Source organism: Anabrus simplex, chromosome 6, assembly GCF_040414725.1.
Source record: "Anabrus simplex isolate iqAnaSimp1 chromosome 6, ASM4041472v1, whole genome shotgun sequence".
Classification (NCBI taxonomy): domain Eukaryota; kingdom Metazoa; phylum Arthropoda; class Insecta; order Orthoptera; family Tettigoniidae; genus Anabrus; species Anabrus simplex.
The window spans coordinates 165,494,402-165,517,615 of record NC_090270.1 but is presented as its reverse complement, the minus strand read 5'-3'; the positions used below and the strand labels follow the sequence as shown (position 1 = coordinate 165,517,615).

Sequence of the window (23,214 nt, the reverse complement as noted above, 5' to 3'; positions counted from 1 at the left end):
TGCGTACTGCCCAACGTGCGAGACAAGCTGTTCTTCTTGGCTTGGCCAGTACCCAACTCAGTGCCTGATTATCTGTTTCAAGATCAAAAGGTAGATGTTCAAGGTACATTCTAAATTTTTCCAAAGAGAAAACAACAGCTAAGGCTTCCAATTCATATACAGAATAGTTGCATTCAGCAGGATTTAGGCCACGGGAAGCATAAGAAATAGGATGACGTCCATCTTCAAATTCCTGAAGGAGAACACCAGATATACCTGTAGATGAGGCATCGGTTTGGAGAATGAAACATTTAGAAAAATCTGGCATCACCAGCACAGGAGCGTTATATAAGGCAGTTTTCAGATCATAGAAATCTTCAAGTTGGGCATCACCCCACTCAAATTCATCATCTTTTCTCCTCAAGGCGTTTAATGGGGCTGCTCTTTCAGCGAAATTACGGATGAATTTACGGAAGAAATTAACCATGCCAACGAACCTAGCGACAGCCTTGACATCTTTAGGAGTTGGAAAATTTTTAATAGCTGCAGTATGAGATTGGTCAACAGAAACACCTTTCTCAGACACTATATGCCCTAGGAAGGACATCTGAGGCTGTGCGAAAGTAACTTTACTAGCCTTAAGGGTTAGTCCTGCTTTATGGAGTCTTTCAAGGACTTCATTGAGATGAACAAGGTGCTCTTTAAAAGTTTTGCTAAATTTAACCAAATCATCCAAATTTGAATTTAGTGTCTGACAAAACATTATCCAGCAACCGAGTGAGAACCGCAGCTCGTGTAGCCAATACAAGCGGTACACTTTGAAATTCTTAGAGGTTCCACTCAGTGGCAAAAGCCGAGAGATGCTTGGATTCCTCAGCAAGAGGTATCTGTTAATGTGCCTGATTCAAATCAAAAGTGGTAAAAATTTTGGCATTAGCAAACCAAGAGAAACAAGAGTATAAGTCAGGAAGAGGAATGGATTGAACCACAACTCTCTTATTCAACATTCTATAGTCATTTACAGGCCGAAAACCACCCTGTGATTTAGGGACCAGAAATGTGGGAGAAGAGTACACAGATTTAGAGGGACGTATTACACCATCAGCAAGCATTTGGTCAATGATAGCCTTAAGGGCTTTCACCTTAGGAGGCAACAACCGATACAGAGGAGAATGAACAGTTATATTCCAAAACATTGGTCACACCTGTCTGTGAACACATCAGGAAATTTATTACAAAGATTCCTAACTTGGTTGGCCTGGTCATCAGGAAAATGGTTAAAGTCAAAAGCTTTGGGTTCACTTGTGTCCTCAGAGACAGCATTGACATGATAAGGAAGGATAGGAGAACGATTACACAAGTTAAAGATCCTAACAGAAAATTTAAACTGGAATTCATTGTATTGAAGGTCCAAATTCATACCAGTTTTGGCAATAAAATTTGCACCCAGAATGAAAGGACAAGATAAATCTTCTGCCACTAGCACAGGCATTTTCCACATGAAATTACCTATTCTAATTTTGACACTCAGACTTCCAATCACATTCAAGGAATTATAATTAGCTGTATGGCAGGTTAAAGATACAGGTTTCAAGGCAAGGAACTTACAGATTTTGCAGAGTTATACCAATTTTCGCTCATCAAGGTGAGGCTACCTCCAGAATCAACTAAAGCACAAACAGGTTCATTGTTCACTTCTAGGCATATGTAAGGTAATTTACATGGAGGAATAGCAGAAATACCACAAGATTGTAGGAAATTGACACTAGGGTCAGACTGAGGCTTATAATCACCTACAGGATTGGGTAAGTCGTCATCTAATTGACAGCGATAACAGACGAAATATGAAGATACACTATGAGGTTTGGCACAAGAATTGGCGGTTAGTCAGCTGGAATTGCCATTACCAGAACGCCCAGACCCAGAAGAATTGCAAGGACGCTGTCTATAAAAATGTCTATTTGACCCACAGTATCTGCAATGATTAGTGGAGGGAGAAACTCTACTCACATTAGGATTTGAATTGCCTAAGGGCTCAATCTTAGGATAATTCCTCTGGAAATTTTGAAGTTGACCACCCACGGCAGATTTTGAATTGCCTAAGGGCCCAATCTTAGAACATTTCTGCTGGAAATGATCAGTGGAGCTACAACTATAGCATGCATGTGAATTACGAGGCTTGGAAGAAGTAGAAACGGTACTAGTGACCTGAGAAGACATACTCGTAGGAGGAGGAGCTAACGCAATGCGTAGCTGGTCGGCATACCTAATGCCTTAGCAGAAACAGTGATAGCTTCCAACTGAGCGAACGTAGTGGGTCGTGGTGACAGAGCAAGATATGATCGATAATTTGGTGCAAGACCCTCAACAATGCTAGCAACCATTTGCGACTTAGAATAGTTGAGCATAAAATCCTAGCATTGAACTTAATGTCTTGAATATATTCAGACAATGTTTCATTCAAATGCTGCACACGAAAATAATACTTCTGCACCAAAGAAGACAAAGCATGGGAAGGAATAAAGAACTCAAGCACATGCGCATGAAATTGGTCAACTGTCCACTTTTCAGAAATGGCTCTTATGACAATGCTCAGACACAGCTCCAGATACATGTGGATATAAGACTAGGAAGAAATTGTCAGTACTTGAAGAATACACTATACCCTGATCTTTAAATTATACCAAAAAACGTAGAAAGACAATGATTTCGTCAACTGAATTAGCGGCGAACTTGGATACACCCTTAAATATAGCAGTTAAAGGGTGAGGTAAATTAGAAAAAATTTGAGAAGCAGCAGGTGTAGTAGGTACCTGAACAGGACTGGATTAGTTAAGAGAAGGCATCACAGTTGTATAGAAATCTTGATTTGAACGCCCCTGGGAAAGGGTAGGTGTACTAAAAGTGAGGTTAGGACTGCAGCTAGATTGCATCGAAACCAGCACAGATATTCGCATCTGCGAAACATTTTTGCACATTTATGACACCACTGAAGCATTCGATACAGGTGACACTTGGACATGGGGATATCTTTGCATAATTAGAGGAGAAACAACTTGGGTTGCAACCGAAGGTTGAGATAAAGACACAGTAGAAGAAGCACCACTGGTATTACTCATGGGCTGAGAATCACTTCAAATCAAATCAAAATCTCTTTATTTGCAAATGAGGTGTCTACCTCGGTGGCAAATGGTACACTAAAATACATTATTGTCAAGCACTAAATATTAAATTAACAAGAGAAGAAAATTTTCCTATAATACAATATTATACAATTTACGCTAACAATGTTTTCTATTAAACACACAGCTCATCCTTAATAAATTTATATTGTTTACAAAATTCTGCTTATAATATCTCCTGTACTACTTACAAATATAGTCAACTGATATACAGTATGTGGAATTACTTCAAATGATACTATACAACTGGTATAAGATTAATATTTACATTGCATTTATTTATTTACTTTTTTTTTTTTTTTTAGCCGTTCTGGATCCTAAGTAGCATAACGACCTGCTGCGTCTTAACCAGAGCCCCTTTTGCCACCACTTTTCAGAGTTCCTGAAGGGCCTTCACAGCTACCATAGCGGTCCCAGGGCCCTCGAAGTTCCCACTGTACTTCACCCCTACAGGCAGTCCCCTACTTTGGGGATGGAATTAATTTATTCACACACATTTTTTTAATTTACAATAACCTGCACTGGTCGAATGCCCTCTAACACTTCATTTATTTTCTCTGTTGCTGTTTATTCTCTTCTTGAATATCTGTAGAGATTTTGGAAAAGGATCAAACACTACCCCTGGTAAACTGTTCCACTCCTTCACACCCTTCCCAATGAATGAAAATTTACCCCAATCGCTTCTGCTAAAATTCCTTCTAATTTTATATTTGTGGTTAGTCCTGCCGATATAATTATTTTCCAACTGAAGCCTCTCACGGATATCTACCCAGGCTTCTTCTCCCGTATAGGCTCTATATAATACTATAAGTCTAGTTTTCTCCCTTCTCTTACTTAAAGTTTCCCACCCAAGTTCCTTTAACATTTCTGATACACTACTCTTTCTCCTGAAATCCCCTGTTACAAATCTTGCTGCTTTCCTCTGCACACTATCCATTTCTTTTATTAGGTATTCTTGGTGAGGATCCCAAACACTGTTTGCATATTCCAATAATGGACGAACCATACTCAAGTAACTTTTTTCTTTTAATTCTTTGTTGCATCCTTTAAGTAGCCTCATTATGACATGTAACGATCTGTATGCTTTCCCAACAATGTCATCAATATGACCCTTCCAGTGCAAATTACTTTCAAATCTCACACCTAAGTATTTGCACTTGCCATCTTTTGGGATAACTACCTCATCCAAAGTATATTCAAATTCAGTTTTAAAGCTCCTGTTTGTAAATGTTGTAACAGTTGATTTGCCTCCATTAACCTTCATATTATTTTCTTCAACCCATTGTTGGATACTTTCAAGGTCCCTTTGTAATTCTGAACAATCCTCAATGTTGTTTATTTCCCTATAAACAATTATGTCATCTGCATACAATCTTATTTTTGATGTTATATTGTTCCCTAAATCATTTGCGTATATTAAGAAAAGTAACAGACCAATTATACTACCCTGTGCAATTCCCTTCCAAACTTTCTTTTCCTGAGATACATTATTTCCTACTTTGACTTTCTGAACCCTTGAATTTAGAAATGTTTTTATCCAACGTGTAACCCTTATGTCCAATCCTATTCCCTCCAATTTCTTTAATAATATTCCATGTTCCACTCTATCAAAGGCTTTGGAAAGATCTATGGCTATGCAATCTAACTGACCTCCTGAATCCAACTGATCTGATATGTCCTGCTGAAATCCCACCAGTTGTGCCTCACAAGAAATTTTCTTTCTAAATCCATACTGGCTCCTCATGAACCAATTTTTATCATCACAGATCCCTCTGATGTACTTCGATATTAAACTCTCCAGTATTTTACAAACTATACTGGTCAGGCTGATTGGTCTGTAGTTCTCTGGTTTCCTTTTATCACCCTTTCCTTTATAAATTGGTATTATTATAGATTCCTTCCATTCCTTTGGTATTACACTATTATTTATGACATAGTCAAAGAGAAATTTTAAATAAGGCACTATGTACCACCCCATTGTCTTTAATACCTCCCCAGTAATTTGATCACTTCCTGCTGCTTTTCCTTGCTGAAGCAGTTGGATTTCTCTGAAAATATCTTCGTTTGTGAATGAGAAGCTTCTAGTTTCCCTCTGTCTCTCTCCCTCTCTATCTTCTGTTTCGGTTTCCAACTCTTGACAATCATCTACTGAATCTCTAAATTGCTGGGGCTGTACCTTAATTAAGGCCACGGCCGCTTCCTTCCAACTCCTAGGCCTTTCCTATCCCATCGTCGCCATAAGACCTATCTGTGTCGGTGCGACGTAAAACCCCTAACAAAAAAAAAAATCTCTAAATTCCCTACTAAATAGGTTTGCTTTCTCAGTATCTGTTAAATAGTGTTCACCCCCTTCTCCCACCATTGTAGGAATTTGGATTCTTTTTCCTTTTTGATTCCTGATATATGAATACAGCTTTTTCCATTTCCCTTTGTGGTCATTACCCTCTTGAAGTATGCCATTCATATAATTCTCTTTTGCTTCCTTTTTCACTCTATTCACTTCCCTCATTTGCTATTTTCTAGTTTCTCTACTCTCCCTACCCCCTTTGATTTTCCTGTTTACTATTCTACATTTTCTTTTTAATTTTCTCATTTCCCTTGTATAATAAACAGGGTCTGAGGTCATTTTACCCTTCTTAACAGGTACAAATTTCTTCTCTCCTTCCCAAATGATTCCTTTAAATTTAGCCCAAAGTGTATCCACATTACTCCCTTCACTTATCCAACAACTGAATTGTGATTTAAGGTAAGTCCCAAATTCATCAACTTTAGTTTTTCTGTACAATTTCTTGTCTTGTGTAACCCTCTTATTAAGCCTTTTTGGTACGAGTCCTACATCTATTATTACAGCCTTATGGTCTCCTATTCCTTCAATTACCTCAGTTTTATCAACAATTTCCCATGGTTTAACCAAGAATACATCTAGTAAGTTATTGAGACGAGTCGGTTCTTGTACTACTTGTGTAAATCCTCCCTCCCAAATTAACTTATTTGCCAGTTTCTGTTCATGGGCTTCACTTGCAGCTCCATTCCATTCAACTTCAGGTAAATTTAGATCTCCCCCCAATTATTACCCTATCATTATTATTGTTTTTACGAGTATAATCTATTATTTTCTCAAATATTTCCATGTCTCTTTCCTCTCTTCCAGGCCTGTATGTTCCTATAATTCCCACCTCCTTCATATTATCACAAACTAATTTTATCCCTAATATTTCATCCCTTTCATCGGTAAACCATTCATGTGAACAGTAAGTTTCCTTCACCAGAATAAACACCCCCTCCCCTCCCTTTTTATCTCCTCGGTCTCTACGATAGACTGTGTACCCTTCTGGAAATACTTCTCTATTACCCACCCCTTCTTTCAACCACGATTCCACTCCTATCACCACATCAGTCTCATAAGATTCCATCAATGTACCGAATTTTAATTGTTTATTTACTACACTTTGACAGTTTACCAAGAGCAATCTAATATAGCAGGAGAAGATTGCAGGGGAACATTATCACAAGTCACCATAGTATTAATTTGTGAAGCAGTTGATACAGAAATAGTGTTACTGTCACAAGTTTCAGATTGAACAGACACATTAACTACTGAACTGGAGCTAGGCAATGCTTTGCCTTCCAGCAATCCAGAAAACTGTGATAATAACAACTCGCACTCGTGTCACTCGTTTACAGATAATTTATGAGCTAACAGGTCGCGAATTCTGTCCACGTAATGCTGCACTTGGGCTTTCACACGTGTTAACTGAGCATTAGACGGTTCAGAGGAACAAAAGGACAAAATAATGGCGTTAAATTCAATGATTTTATCTCTAACAATTCACAAAGATGCGCACACTTCATCTGTTGATAACCCGGAGATGACAACAGGTTTTTTAGCGATTGTTTTAACAAGGTCATGTCATCTCTAACCCTTCCTGTCAAATTCAACTTACGAATATGAAGTTTGTAAGCTAATTCCTCCTTCCTCAAATGGAATGGAACATCGATAGCATGAGACATGTTGACCAAAAGGCACTACGAGGTAATACTTTAATTAAATCTTAGGTTATAATTGCCATCAACTTCCCTCCTATTACGGGGTAATACGGCTACAAGTAGTAATAATAATAATAATAATAATAATAATAATAATAATAATAATAATGATAATAATAATAATAATAATAATAATAATAATAATAATAATAATAATGATAATAATAATAATAATAATAATAATAATAATAATAATAATAATAATAATACCTGCTACCACTGTGCAACCTCGTTGTTACACACAAACACAAATTAACGCAAAGAGACATGATAATAATAATAATGATGAAGGCATGCACGAAATTAAAACCATACACACATTAAGCACAGAAAACAAACAATAACAAACAGGTTAACCAACACGACGGCTAAGGAAGGATAGGTGGGAAGCAGCTAGGAACCGTATCCAGGCGGTGAAAGGTATTGGCAATGCTGAAGAAGCAAAATCAGTGGTGATTCCAATTCAATAAATTTACTTAACAATTTAGGTGAAAATTAAAGCACAAATAATCAACAAAATTACACCTCTAAAAATTGAAAATAGTTTCCAAAAATAATTACAAATTTACACAGAGGGTACAATTTCAGTTATGTAACCTTAGGCCGGAACATCTTACATAATGTTCCACTGTTCATGGTGAAACATTTAAATCACATAATACTGTCAGAAAGAAATGAGACAGCTGATTCAGAAAGTGATGGAACCAACCAGAGGGAAAAATATTTTGGATGTGGTGCTGATAAAACCAGATGAGCTCTATAGGGAAACTGAAGTAATAGATGGTATTAGTGATCATGAAGCTGTTTTTGTGGTAGTTAAAAATAAATGTGATAGAAAGGAAGGTCTTAAAAGTAGGACTGTTAGGCAGTACCATATGGCTGATAAAGCAGGTATGAGGCAGTTTCTAAAAAGTAACTATGATCGGTGGAAAACAGTAAATAAAAATGTAAACAGACTCTGGGATGGGTTTAAAGAAATTGTTGAGGAATGCGAAAACAGGTTTGTACCTTTAAGGGTGGTAAGGAATGGTAAAGACCCACCTTATTATAATAGAGAAATAAAGAGACTAAGAAGGAGGTGCAGACTGGAAAGAAATAGAGTTAGAAATGGCTGTGGAAGTAAGGAGAAATTGAAGGAACTTACTAGAAAATTGAATCTAGCAAAGAAGGCAGCTAAGGATAACATGATGGCAAGCATAATTGGCAGTCATACAAATTTTAGTGAAAAATGGAAGGGTATGTATAGGTATTTTAAGGCAGAAACAGGTTCCAAGAAGGACATTCCAGGAATAATTAATGAACAAGGGGAGTGTGTATGTGAGGATCTTCAAAAGGCAGAAGTATTCAGTCAGCAGTATGTAAAGATTGTTGGTTACAAGGATAATGTCGAGATAGAGGAAGAGACTAAGGCCAAAGAAGTAATAAAATTTACGTATGATAACAATGACATTTACAATAAGATACAAAAGTTGAAAACTAGAAAAGCGGCTGGAATTGATTAGATTTCTGGGGATATACTAAAGACAATGGGTTGGGATATAGTACCATATCTGAAGTACTTATTTGATTATTGTTTGGCCGAAGAAGCTATACGAGATGAATGGAGAGTTGCTATAGTAGCCCCTGTGTATAAAGGAAAGGGTGATAGACATAAAGCTGAAAATTACAGGCCAGTAAGTTTGACATGCATTGTATGTAAGCTTTGGGGAGGCATTCTTTCTGATTATATTAGACATGTTTGTGAAATTAATAACTAGTTCGATAGAAGGCAATTCGGTTTTAGGAAAGGTTATTCCACTGAAGCTCAACTTGTAGGATTCCAGCAAGATATAGCAGATATCTTGGATTCTGGAGGTCAAATGGACTGTATCGCGATTGACATGTCTAAAGCATTTGATAGGGTGGATCATGGGAGAATACTGGCAAAAATGAGTGCAATTGGACTAGACAAAAGAGTGACTGAATGGGTTGCTATATTTCTAGAAAATAGATCTCAGAGAGTTAGAGTAGGTGAAGCTTTGTCTGACCCTGTAATAGTTGAGAGGGGAGTTCCTCAGGGCAGTGTTATCGGACCTTTATGTTTTCTTATATATATAAATGATATGAGTAAAGGAGTGGAATCAGAGGTAAGGCTTTTTGCGGATGATGTTATTCTCTATAGAGTGATAAATAAGTTACAAGATTGTGAGCAACTGCAACGTGACCTCGAAAATATTGTGAGATGGACAGCAGGCAATGGTATGTTGATAAACGGGGCTAAAAGTCAGGTTGTGAGTTTTACAAATAGGAAAAGTCCTCTCAGTTTTAATTACTGCGTTGATGGGGTGAAAGTTCCTTTTGGGGATCATTGTAAGTATCTAGGTGTTAATATAAGGAAAGATCTTCACTGGGGTAATCACATAAATGGGATTGTAAATAAAGGGTACCGATCTCTACACATGGTTATGAGGGTGTTTAGGGGTTGTAGTAAGGATGTAAAGGAGAGTGCATATAAGTCTCTGGTAAGACCCCAACTAGAGTATGGTTCCAGTGTATGGGACCCTTACCAGGATTACCTGATTCAAGAACTGGAAAAAATCCAAAGAAAAGCAGCTCGATTTGTTCTGGGTGATTTCCGACAAAAGAGTAGCGTTACAAAAATGTTGCAATGTTTGGGTTGGGAAGAATTGAGAGAAAGAAGAAGAGCTGCTCGACTAAGTGGTATGTTTGAAATAATAACATTAAGTTATTTATTAGACCACCTAATCAATACAAAATCGTCTTGGATGATTTACATAAATTTGTTAGCTAATAGTGGTACATGTTTCGCCTTCTCTGAAGGCATCATCAGCCATAGTCTTAACCTTAAATTAAAAATAAGCATCTAGATAACATGTAGTAATGAAATGAATTTTAAATTCTTGAAGAGATTTGAAGTAAAATAACATTAAAAATAACAATGATGGTTTGAAAATACAATGTGATGAGATACAATAGTGGAAGTATTAACAAAATTAACATTAGAAGGCTGCTGAAATAAGTACAATGGATAAAACAACAGATTGTTATACAACAAGTAGTAAGATTGCATAAAAGTAAAGTTGATAGTCTGGCGGTTATAATTAGACGATGGCGAAAAATCTTATATAATCAAAGTAAAGAAGAGAGAATAAAAGTCAAAGTTAGTCGAGAGATCCGAAGTTAATCATGATCTTGAAGATAAAAGACGAAAGTCAGATGCATATGGTGAAGTTGTAGAACACGTTGAGGATATGAAGTTGGTGAATAGAAGTTGAAGAACAGTTTCAAATAGGATCACTATGGACCATCTCAAAATTTGAAGTGATGTTCAAGTGTTGTAAATTGTGAGTTTGTAGATATTCTAGTTGAAAAAGCATATAAAAGTGGAATCTGTAAATGGAAGCAAGAAACGTACCATATGCATCTGACTTTCGTCTTTTATCTTCAAGATCATGATTAACTTCGGATCTCTCGACTAACTTTGACTTTTATTCTCTCTTTTTTACTTTGATTATATAAGATTTTTCGCCATCGTCTAATTATAACCGCCAGACTATCAACTTTACTTTTATGCAATCTTACTACTTGTTGTATAACAATCTGTTGTTTTATCCATTGTACTTATTTCAGCAGCCTTCTAATGTTAATTTTGTTAATACTTCCACTATTGTATCTCATCACATTGTATTTTCAAACCATCATTGTTATTTTTAATGTTATTTTACTTCAAATCTCTTCAAGATTTTAAAATTCATTTCATTACTACATGTTATTTAGACGCTTATTTTTAATTTAAGGTTAAGACTATGGCTGATGATGCCTTCAGAGAAGGCAAAACATGTACCACTATTAGCTAACAAATTTATGTAAATCATCCAAGACGATTTTGTATTGATTAGGTGGTCTAATAAATAACTTAATGTTATTATTTCAATCAAATATCATCAATACGGACCAAAAATGATATTTATTACATGTAAGTGGTATGTTCCGAGCTGTCAGCGGAGAGATGGTGTGGAATGACATTAGTAGACGAATAGGTTTGAATGGCGTCTATAAAAGTAGGAAAGATCACAATATGAAGATAAAGTTGGAATTCAAGAGGACAAACTGGGGCAAATATTCATTTATAGGAAGGGGAGTTAGGGATTGGAATAACTTACCAAGGGAGATGTTCAATAAATTTCCAATTTCTTTGAAATCATTTCGGAAAAGGCTTGGAAAGCAACAGATAGGGAATCTGCCACCTGGGCGACTGCCCTAAATGCAGATCAGTATTGATTGATTGATTGATTGATTTTGATTGGAAAAGGGAAAGTAACATTATACAGTCATAAAGATGTACATGTAAGAAAGGAGAACAACATTTAAGATATTTATCCTAGTGCAGGGCACCTTCAGGAGGCAGCCCCGTAGTGTTCTGTTTTATTTCTTTTGCCGGAGCTTACCCGTTTTTCCTTCAGTCGGCAAATTTTTCTTAAAATGACTTAGCCTTCCGGCTGGTCATATCAGATTTGGATTAAGAGACAGTTCCCATTTCTTTGTTTTTGTAAATTAGATATTGAACGCCTCTCGATGTAATCGTAAAGTGTAACATTCCCCTTGGGGCTGTCTCATTTATTCTGCGTCATCTTGGAGTATTCATATTTAGGACGGGCACCCTTTCTCAGAAGTGTTTTTGATGGGGCTGCCTCCTGAAGATGCTCTGCGCCAAGATTATCATTTTAAAGGTTGTATTTTCTTTCTTACATGTATATCCTTATGACTGTATAATGTTATTCTGCATCATCTTAGAGTATTCACATTTAGGACGGGCACCCTTTCTCAGAAGTGTTTTTGAGGGGGCTGATTTGGCTGAGGAAAATAGTTACACTTCTTCACAAACTGCAGTGTTCAACTGTAGAACCAATACTTCAGTATAGGAATTGCTTGAAGGTTTTGGATAAAACTTGTAACCCTCATGAACTATCTGAAAAGACTGCACAAAGAATTGGAACCACCTCTGCATATTCAAAATCTGCTACTGGCACATCTCAGCCTTGAATTTCAGCTTGTGTGAAGAGCGTGAGCTTCTTTTCTGTTACTCTACACAGGGCAAGGAACATTTTTCCCCCTGGTGAACTTACATGTAGTGAATTCTTGATATACCGTATTGTAAAAATGTTTCCCTTATTTCTTTCAGAACTATAATTTCTTGTGGTATATGTAACAGTGTGGAAGGTTAGAAAGCAGTAAGCAGTAAAGCAGTAAGGAACAAAAAATGCAGAGACAAAATTTCCAAATTGTATTTCAGTGGGGTTCTTCATGCTTAATTAATTAATTAAATAAATAAATAAATAAATAAATAAATAAATAAATAAATAAATAAATAAATAAATACATGTATGTATGTATGTATGTATGTATGTATACATTTAATTTGCATGGACATAATTTCCAATGAATACTAAGAGCTTTGGATATTTTTTCTCTTTGACATTTTCAATAAAGCTCCAACACAGGAAAGGTATTAATTACATTTAGAAGTGTACGACAAAGTATTAAAGGTGACACCACATGGGGTAAGGATACAGGAATCTCTGGTAATGTAAAAGCACAAACATGGCATTTTAAAATTATTGCTTTGTATATTTTATTCTCATACAACCAATATACAATAGTTTGTGCATATTGTACAAGCTGTTTCACATCCTTTAAAGCAATATTCTATGTTATCTGTAGTTTGTCACAATCAATGAGGAAGTTGGAAAATACCATCAGGTGCATGAGATTTGTCAATGTGTGCTACCTCACGACGAAAATCCTCGCACAATGTCTTGTTTGTTGGCACAGCATTTGATATGCAATGGATTCTTCAATTTGGGAATAAGGTTGAAGTCATATGGACTAAGATGTATGGACGCTGTTTGACTTCAGTTATTTCCATTATGCACCACTGTCATGAGATATCAGAAATAGGGAGCATGATCACAGTCAGACTGATGCATCCATACTCCATCTACCGGCAACATTATGAAGTAAATGTAACATACCTTCTAATGCAGGTATAACACATTTGTTGTTGGCATATTTTCGGGAAATAAAAAATAGTTCCCTTGACTTCTGAATCAACCCTCGTAAATGTATAGAGTTCACAGGATATAATTAGAGATAATAGGCATTAATAATAAGAAAGGATACAATAATAATAAGAGCCTCCATGGTTCACCGCTGGGTTCCGTGGTTCAAATCCTGGTCACTCCGTGTGAGATTTGTGCTGGACAAAGCTGAGGTGGGACAGGTTTTTCTCCGGGTACTCCGGTTTTCCCTGTCATCTTTCATTCCAGCAACGCTCTCCATTAACATTTCATTTCATCTGTCATTCATTAATCATTGTTGCAGAGGAGTGCAACAGAATTCGGCAGCCAGCACAATTCCAGTCCTCGCCACTAAATGGGGGCTTCATTCATTCCATTCCTGACCCAGTCGAATGACTGGATACAGGTTGTGGATTTTCATTTTCACAACAATAATAAATTTTAAGAAATATTAAGAGAATCAGCCTCAACAGTAATGTAAGATTGTAAATGCTGTGTGCAGTTTGCAGTAATCTTTTCAAGAACTAATACAATGACTGCCTATTATAGTAATTTTGAAATTAGAAAGAGAATGTTATTTCATGCAATGGACAACTGCCCAAAATCTTCCACCTAACTTCCTACCTAAAAGAGAATACACAGGAACACATACTATACAGGGATGCCAGTTCCATATTACTAAGTTACAGAATATATTATCACAAGATTTAAATTATATCTTGAGCTATCCAGAATGGAATTCAGGTGTAATTCACTCAGTTACCTTGAAAAAGGAAGTAAGGAAAGCCACAGCCAAAACAGATCATAATTAGATATATCCACCAAAGAAAATAAGAGCTAATCTCATGCCAAATAGACAGCCAACAAGCAGGGTTACTCAAAAAGTAATGATAAAAAAAAATAATAAAAAATGAAGATGAATATCAGTAGAGTAAAGGGATTCAAGAATCATAGGAAACCTCATGAATAAGGGTAAGTCCAACCTAAACTGTGACCAGTGGGAAATGAATCTTAATTATAAAAAAGCACAAGAAGCTTAAATATCAAAAACCAAAGCTGCAGCGAATAAGGTGTGAAGAGAATTCTGAGGTAAACACACTTGCACATCTTTATGACATTAGCATAATACAGCAGATCAAAAACCTAAGTTAGCCCTGCATGATGATACTAAAAAAGGGTGTAAATTCACTAACTCTTGCCCTATCACTTGTTTGAGAATAGACAATTTCGATTTTACCTACATTATTTAATAATAAACAGAATAGAAATAAATGCTGGAGCTTAACATTTATAAGCTAAGGCATGATTTTTTAAATATGCAGTATATCTTCCTTCTTAAATGATCAGTTTCAGTATGTCCTACGTTTTTTGCCCACCAGCCATGGCATAGACCCACTGTCTATCATGACAGTCACCTGTTGAAGATCATACGTCTACTCACTTTCACTGTCTAACAAAGGGCACTTTATAAGTGGCTGGCCAGGTCTTGTCACTGAGTATAGTAAGTGCTACTCTGGTTCCTCTGGGAGGGTTGCCAACTCTGAACATAATCTTGCCTGGAATTTTAGGTTAGCTATCTAGATGGCATGGGAGCAAGTTGCAAGAGAAAGAGAGGGGGGAGCAAGAGAGAGAGAGAGATAGTGAGAGAGAGAGAGAGAGAGAGAGAGAGAGAGAGAGAGGGGGGGGGGGGTGGATGTGGGTGGATTGAGAGATGGTGCTTGGTGGGGTAAATCAACTGTTGAAATTTTATTTCATAGTACTAGTAGACTATTTAGCAACTTTGTAGCAATACAGTACTTGAGCTGATTTTTAACGACTTGTAGATATAGCCAGTTGGCAACACCGACAATGAGAGATGGATTTTGGATGATGACATACCTTATTTATTGACCAAAAGTATTGATTTAGGAGGTAGTACCAATGAAAGTTATAGTTACAATAGTGTGTTATAGTGTAAATCACTTTTCCAACTTAAAAATAACCGAGCTCGATAGCTGCAGTCGCTTAAGTGCGGCCAGTATCCAGTATTCGGGATATAGTAAGTTCAAACCCCACTGTCGGCAGCCCTGAAGATGGTTTTCCGTGGTTTCCCATTTTCACACCAGGCACATGCTGGGGCTGTACCTTAATTAAGGCCACGGCGCTTCCTTCCCAGTCCTAGCACTTTCCTGTCCCATCGTCGCCATAAGACGTACATGTATCGGTGTGACGTAAAGCCAATAGCAAAGAAAAAAACTTAAAAATATATATTAAAAATAATAATGTTACATTTAGATGATCATACATTTTCCAAATTATTTTAATCCATCATGGGAAATGAGGTCATCTGCCCAATTTTGGTGAGTGGGAGTTTAATTTTCCTTTTCAGTAGTATTACGTGCTGCATGTCATGCTAGTGAAAGATTCAGACAAGTGGGAGTAGTACAGTAATAAATGGTACTTTTGTGACATAACAGGGGAAACATAAAAATATAGAAGTAGGGTTTAAAAAGAAACATTAAAGGGTATTCAAGGCCATTTTATTTCAACTCAGGCCAGATCTGGCCCACAGGCTTGCCAACTGGACCACATTGGTGTTTAAGTAGTTCTCCAAGGTATTTGGCCAGGTTGTGTGTGGAGGAACCTACATTATTGACAGTAAGTTGAAGAGGAATATCATCTTTATGGATCTTAAGATGATCATCTGAACTTTCAGCTACCATTCTCATGACAATCAGACTCAAGTTTCAGAGATTACACAAAAGGAAATTAATATCTTTAATCAAGATACTTTGTAACAAGGTTCAGACTGATCTACTATCAGGTATTTTAATGGTGGCACATTAACAAAAGGTGAACTTGAGGTGAAACTGTTAATAAAAAGGAATGTTGGTACTAACATACTATCATTTATTCCATGAAATTTAAAAAAATAATTGATTGGATTTATAACAATTGTTCTTCCATTGCAGAGGACCTCCTGCTGAAGTGGTTGACAGAAATGCACTCTATACTATGTTATCAAGAGGTAATAAATTCTTTTAAATCATTTTAGTAACTATAAATCTGTATCTTATCTCTCTATTGATGCAAGTTTATTTAATGTATGATCATATAATTAATAGTACAGTATATAGTTTATTATTACCTGTATATATGATCTATAAGTCCAATGCAGTGAATGAATATTGAATTTTTACGACCGCTTTGTAATCGAAACCGACTTTCAACCTATTAGGTCGTGTTGTGGGTTCGGATCCCACTGGTGTCTGGTTGGCCATTTTTGTTCTGTACTTAACATCTCTTCAACACATACTAAATGTACGTAACACAACCTAATAGGTTGAAGGTCGGTTTCGATTACAATGCGGTCGTGAAAATTCAATATTCATGGACTTGGCCCTCAACGGGCAACTTAAACGCACTCTACAGTGTGATTGTAGTAGTACCAGACCTGTAGCTAAGATCCTTTCCAACAGAACAAAGATGGCCTAGGCCACCATAGCTCAATTGGTAGAGCAACTGACGCGAAATCGGGAGGTTGTGGGTTCGGATCCCACTGGTGTCTGGTTGGCCATTTTTATTCTGTACTTAACATCTCTTTAACACGTACTAAATGTACATAACACAACCTAATAGGTTGAAAGTCAGTTTCGATTACAGTGGGGTCGTGAAAATTCAATATTCATTGACTTGGCCCTCAACGGGCAACTTAAACGCACTCTACAGTGTGATGGTAGTAGTACCTGACCCGTAGCTAAGATCCTTTCCAACAGAACAAAGATGGCCTAGGCCACCATAGCTCAGTTGGTAGAGCAACCAACGCGAAATCCGGAGGTTGTGGGTTCGGATCCCACTGGTGTCTGGTTGGCCATTTATATTCTGTACTTAACATCTCTTCAACACGTACTAAATGTACGTAACACAACCTAATAGGTTGAAAGTCGGTTTCGAGTCCAATGCAGTGTTGTGCAACACACGGTAATAATCCAGAACAACATATCTTTGGCACCAGAGAGTTACAGAAAATTCCTTTCATTGTAAATAGGTTATTGGAGAGTCTCGAAATCACAAGAAAGCATGGTGTGTCATATTCTTCTAGAAGCCTGGCCAGGCAATGTATATAAAGAGGTAGTCTTGGGAGGTGAGTGGAGTTGTTAATGAGAGTTGCTAGTAAAAGTCGTGAACTCGCGTTGCAATTCTCTTGACATGCTAATGGAGCATTCTTCTTCTTATTCTTCTTCTTCCTTTTCTTCTTATTATTCTACTTATTTTGTTCAAGATGGCAGTTTATTTGTGTGTTTTTTAATACGTATATATAATTTGTAAATTAAATAGGGTACATAATTGACAGCATTTCTTGTGTGTGCACATCTTTGTGGTAACAACACTATCTCTCTCTCTCTCTCTCTCTCTCTGTGTATATATATATATATATATAATCAGAAAAAAAGAATTAGAGCACCTTTTGAGAGACTTCCAATTCACTCAAGATTTATTGTAAAAACAATACATATGGAGTATATGAAATTATTACATACATCAGCAGTCAAGCAGTTCTGAGGTACCAAGTATGGACCCATACTAAGGCACCCATATTATTACGTGGTGTAGCCTACACGGGCAGCAATGCAGGCGGTGACTCTGGCATGCAGTCGATCATACAGGTGGCATATACTGTCCTGGGATATGTTATTCCATACCTGCTCAATCTGTTCGTGTAGTTTTGTAAGAGTTGTGTGCTGTCAAGTCACAGGAGTCACTGGACATCCCATCATGTCCCATACGTGCTCAATTGGAGACAAGTCCGGAGATCGTGCTGATCAGGGAAGTTGCTGCACATCTTGCAGCACATGTTGAGTTTCCCAGGCAGTGTGTGGGCAAGCATTATCCTGTTGGAGCAGCACATCACCTTTCTATTGCAAGAACAGCAAAAGACCGGATCTAACAACATTCTGCATGTACCGAGCAGTGGTCAGGATTCTCTTCACAAATACCAAAGGTGAACGAGAGTTGTGGCTTATCGCACCCCAGATCATAAGGCCTGGAGTGGAGCCAGCATGTCTTGGACGAATGAACTCTACGATGCAGTGCTCTCCATTGGATGCACTAACGACCATCTCTTGCATGCAGACAGAATCTTCATCGCTGAAGACCACAGCACACCATTGCATCCTCCAGGTGATCCTCCCAATCCTCCTGCCGAGCTGTGCTCGTTGATGCTGTGGTGTGAGTGGAAGACAGGCCAGAGTTGTGCATGTCCATAGTCCCACTGCTAATAACTGGTTCGCAACAATTCATGTTGATACTTCTGGGCTCACATTCACTCTAATCTGTGTTGTGTTAGCTGTGTGATCTGCTACTGCTATCCTTACAATACGACGATCTTGGTAGAGGTCTGTGCTGCTTGGACATCTAGAACCTCGTCTATAAGTGTGAGAATGTTTACTTGAGTACTGTTGTCAGCATCATTGCCCAACTGATGTGGCACATCCAGCTTGTGCAGTAATTCTCTAAAAGGAATATCCTGCCACTCAGAAGGCCACAATTTGACCACTTTCAGACTTGCTCACTTGGCTGAAGGAAGCATGATTGCATCTCCATAGCATGCTTGCTTTACACCTTTGCACCACACTGAGCCTTATGGCTGTGAGAATTCCCTTTTAAATGTTAGACACAGATGACACTCTGGTAGCTATGGCAAGTTTGCTGTCTGTTGGTGGATGATACGAAAACTATCATCAGTACATCTACTACCCCAGGGGGCATATGCCATCACCAGATCAAAATTGACATCGTCTTTCCAGGTGTTCTAATTATTTTCTCGGCAGTGTATGTGTTTTATATATATATACACACACTTGAGGGTTAGGGCAAAAGTCATGGCAACCATTTATTTTTCTTGAAGATACCAGTCCGGTTGGAAAATGCGACATATACAGACAAAAGGACAAGGTGTTAACTACATGTGTGGACAATGAATAGCACTGAAATATCGTAACACACTAATTTATTACGGTAGTATACAGGGCAATATGGCCTTCCCGGTCCAAAAGAATGACAACACAGTACACACAAAGTTGACATGACAAACCTGGGCCTAAAGACCGTCAAAGTAGTCCCCTGCTACTGACACCACACGCTGCCAATGATGTGGGAGGCTCTGAATACCATCTGCCTCAACATCTGCCGCACTATATGTGAATCGGGTCACCTGTTGGCGCACAGCATTAGCAATGTCCTCTCGTGTTGCAAACCACGTACCACGTAGTGGTTCCTTATTCTTTCAAATGAGATCAAAGTCACAGGGCAAAATGTTGGGAGAGTACGGTGGGTGCTCCAATTCTTCCCATCCCCAACATCGCAGTAGCTGCCCTACACACTCTGCTTAATGTGGTTTTGCATTGTCGTGCAGGATTATTGCACTGTCCACAAAATCCGGACGTTTCTCCTGAATGCCACGTCGTACCTGTTGCACCAGGAAGTCCCTGTAGTACTGTGCGGTCACTGTTCTGCCATGTGGAACAAAGTGGCAAACAATGACACCCCTGACATCATGCGCGACGATCACCATCAATTTGACTGGGAAAGGATTCTGATGGACCTTCTGCCTCCTTGGTGATCCAGCATGTTGCCACTCCGCAGACTGACGTTTCAGTTCTGATTCGTATGCCCCGGCCCAAAATTCATCGATGGTGCTTATTTGTCACAAGAATTGATCACTGTCCTGTTGCCAGCGTGCAAGTTGGTCGGAGCATAATGTATAGCGCACCCACCTTCGAACTTCTGTCAGTTCATGCGGTACCCACTGCAATGCGATTTTGCGCAGTTGCAGCTCATTACGCAATATCCTGTGGTGCATTTCTCGATGTCACTTGCCCTCTCTAACTCCATTAGCGTCCATCGTCTGTCTTCATCCAGGAGCTGCTCTATGACAGCACATGCCACGTCGGTCGCACACTGTCAGGTCGTCCCGAACATTGCTCATCACTGCTTGACACACGTCCTTGCTGAAACTTTCCTATCCACCGTGCTACCGTACGGTATGGTAGGGCATTATTCCCAAGGGCTTCCACTAATTTACTGTAACATTCCATCGCATTTCTTCCTCGGAGAACAGCTACTTTGATGTAAGCGCGCTGTTCAACACGGGTTACTTCCGTCTTGCACGACGCTCACCAACTGACTGATTTCACAGCCCTCGCTGCACTACTACTAGCTATCACAGAGCCATCTGTTGTTCTGCATACACACTATGCCTGCAGAACTTCCACATGACACATATACGTTTGTGATCCGTTCACATATCTACAAGAAAAAAAATAGTTGCCATGACTTTTGCCCCAATCCTCGTATATATTGTACCGAAAACACTGCTACGTGAAAGCAAGTTTGAAGTATGAGAGTTAAACTTTGCGCAAGGTGAAGGATAGGCAAGCCCGCCAAACTCCGCTGACGTACACAGCAGTGGCATGGCCGCCTTGGGCCGGCTTCACGCAGTGAGCATGACCATATAGGGTGATGGTTCGATCCATCTGTAAAGTCTATTTGGAGTTAAGACAGAATTATTTTCGCACTGCCAACATTGGGGCCATAATAACAGCTGCAAACTATAAAATTCTTGAGAAAATCTACCAAGTACTTTAGGAGTTATATAGTTGTATAATATCCACCCGACTCCTACAGAGTGCATCCTCAGGTGGCGGATAAGGGGTCCCTACAGTACGTAGGGCTGGTTGAAATACCCACTACAACCCGCGGAACAACAGGTAGCCCAATTCCCGGGGGCTTTAAAATACTGGGACACCCTTTCTCCAGCGGTCATAAATATTGATTGCCCTTGCCCTGGGTTATGGGTGAAGACCTCAACGACATCTATGGCATAGAAGATGGACTTTGGTATGGTGGTGATGGCAGAAGGGGCAAACCCTTAGCATCTGTACTCCAGAGGAACGGCTACAAAAGGCGTCTGATTCCATGTTAGGGGCGGCCTAATTTGAACCTGGCAGAAGGTAATAAAATGCCTTTGGGAGTGGTGAACCCATTGTACAAACAGCCTATAAAATGAGTGTGAGTGAATTAAGGCCTCAGAAAATGCTAGGGCATCACCCTGAAATGACGCACAGTTCCCAGTGCTCTGGGGGAACTGTGAAAAGTGGGCTACCAGACATCACAAGAATTGGTATCATCAATGTCATGACTTTGAATGGCAAGGTAAAAGAACTGATAGAGTATATGGAGAAGAAAGACATAACAGTGATGGGAATAAGTGAGACAGAATGGAAGGGGAAAGGTAAAAAATAATTGAAGGAAGCATGTAGATTATATTGGAGTGGAGGAAAGATGGCAAAATATGGTCTTGGTGTTATATTGAAAGAAGACCTTGTGTAATATGTGGACAAAATTGATCAGATCAGTGACAGGATAATTAAAGACTTGGACTTGAGAGTGGAATCAAGGATTTTATACAGGTTTATGCACCCCCAATTGGGGAATGCAGATGAATGTTTTGAAGAGTTTCTAGAAGAACTGGAAAGTTGTATTGAAGACAAAGAGGTTGTAATAATGGGAGACATGAATGCACATGTTGGAACAGACAATTAGGTAAAAGAAGAGGTAATTGGCCCCTATAGTTATTGAAACGAAAATGAAGAAGGAGATTTGGTAATAGATTTTTGTAGAAAGAATGGATTGTTGGCAATACATGGTTTAGAAAAAGGAACTCCCAAAAAATAATTAGATATGGTTGGGGAGATAGAAAGACAAAGACAATGATTGATCTTATTCTGGTGGAGAAGGAGAAATATAGACAACTGGAAGATGTGACAGCAGTGCCAAGAGCAGATTTCGAAGGAGACCATCAAGTGGTGGTAGCCAAATTAAGACTTGGTAAAAGAATAAAGTTAATAGAAAAAAGGGAAAGAAAAATAAAGGGATGGAAGTTAAAAGAGAAAGAAATGAGCGAAAAGTTTCAAGAGTATCTGAAGAAAGAAATTTCCAAAGATGACACGAACAGTGTGGAAGAGGAATGGACGTGTTTCAGAAATGGATTTGTAAAGTGTGCAGTAAACACCTGTGGAAGACTATCAGGGAGGAAAAAGGAAAAGGAGACTCCTTGGTGGAACAGCAGGGTAAAGGAAGCAGTTAAAGAGAAACAAATGGCTTGGAGGAAGTGGATAGGCAGCAATAGTACAGAGAATTGGCAGAAATATAAAGAAGCCAAAAAGGTATATAAGAAAATAGTACAAGAAGGGAAACAGAAGAGCTGGGAAAGTTTCACAGAAACTTTACAGGGGGATATAAAGGGTAGTAAAAAGGTTTTGTATGGTTCGGTGAAAAATAGTGTACAAAATAGGGAAGATACAAAATTTTAAAAACTGAAACAGGGCAGATATTGACGCAAAGAGATGACGTACTAAAAAGATGAGAAGAATACTTCTCAGAATTGCTAAATATTAAATACAGTGAACTGGTAGATGAGAATGAGCAAGAAGAAACAATGAGGAATGAAGGAGAACAAGAAAAGGAGATATCGATGTTAGAAATAGAGGAAGCCATACAAAAAATGAAGAGCGGTAAAGCAGCAGGAGTGAATGAGGTAACTATGGAAATTATAAAAGCAGTAGGACCAATAGTGCTACAGTGGATATATAGATTATCTAGAATAATCTGGGGGAAGAAAGAGATCCCAGAAGAATGAGGAAAAGGTTTAATTATCCCGATATTTAAAAAAGGTGATAAAAAGGAATGTAATAACTACAGAGGGATCACCCTTATTGCCCATGTAGCGAAGATATTTGAGAGAGTATTGGAATAAAGACTGGGGAGGAAGCTAGAAAGAGAAATGAAAGAAGAACAGTATGGTTTTAGGAAAGACACATCAGCGTTCGACCTGATCTTTACATTAAGACATATGATTGAAAAAGGATGGGGGTTTGGAAAAGACATAG

The 23,214-nt window shown here is 38.3% G+C and overlaps 1 protein-coding gene across 1 annotated transcript in view; it reads left to right on the top strand.

Moving 5' to 3' along the window:
* LOC136875915 (fibrous sheath CABYR-binding protein) overlaps positions 1-23,214 on the top strand; it is a 381,453-nt gene that overhangs the window by 101,015 nt on the left and 257,224 nt on the right. The window contains exon 8 of the mRNA XM_068228254.1: positions 16,237-16,292. Coding sequence (XP_068084355.1) covers positions 16,237-16,292 — 56 coding nt within the window. The remainder of the gene's footprint in view (positions 1-16,236; positions 16,293-23,214) is intronic.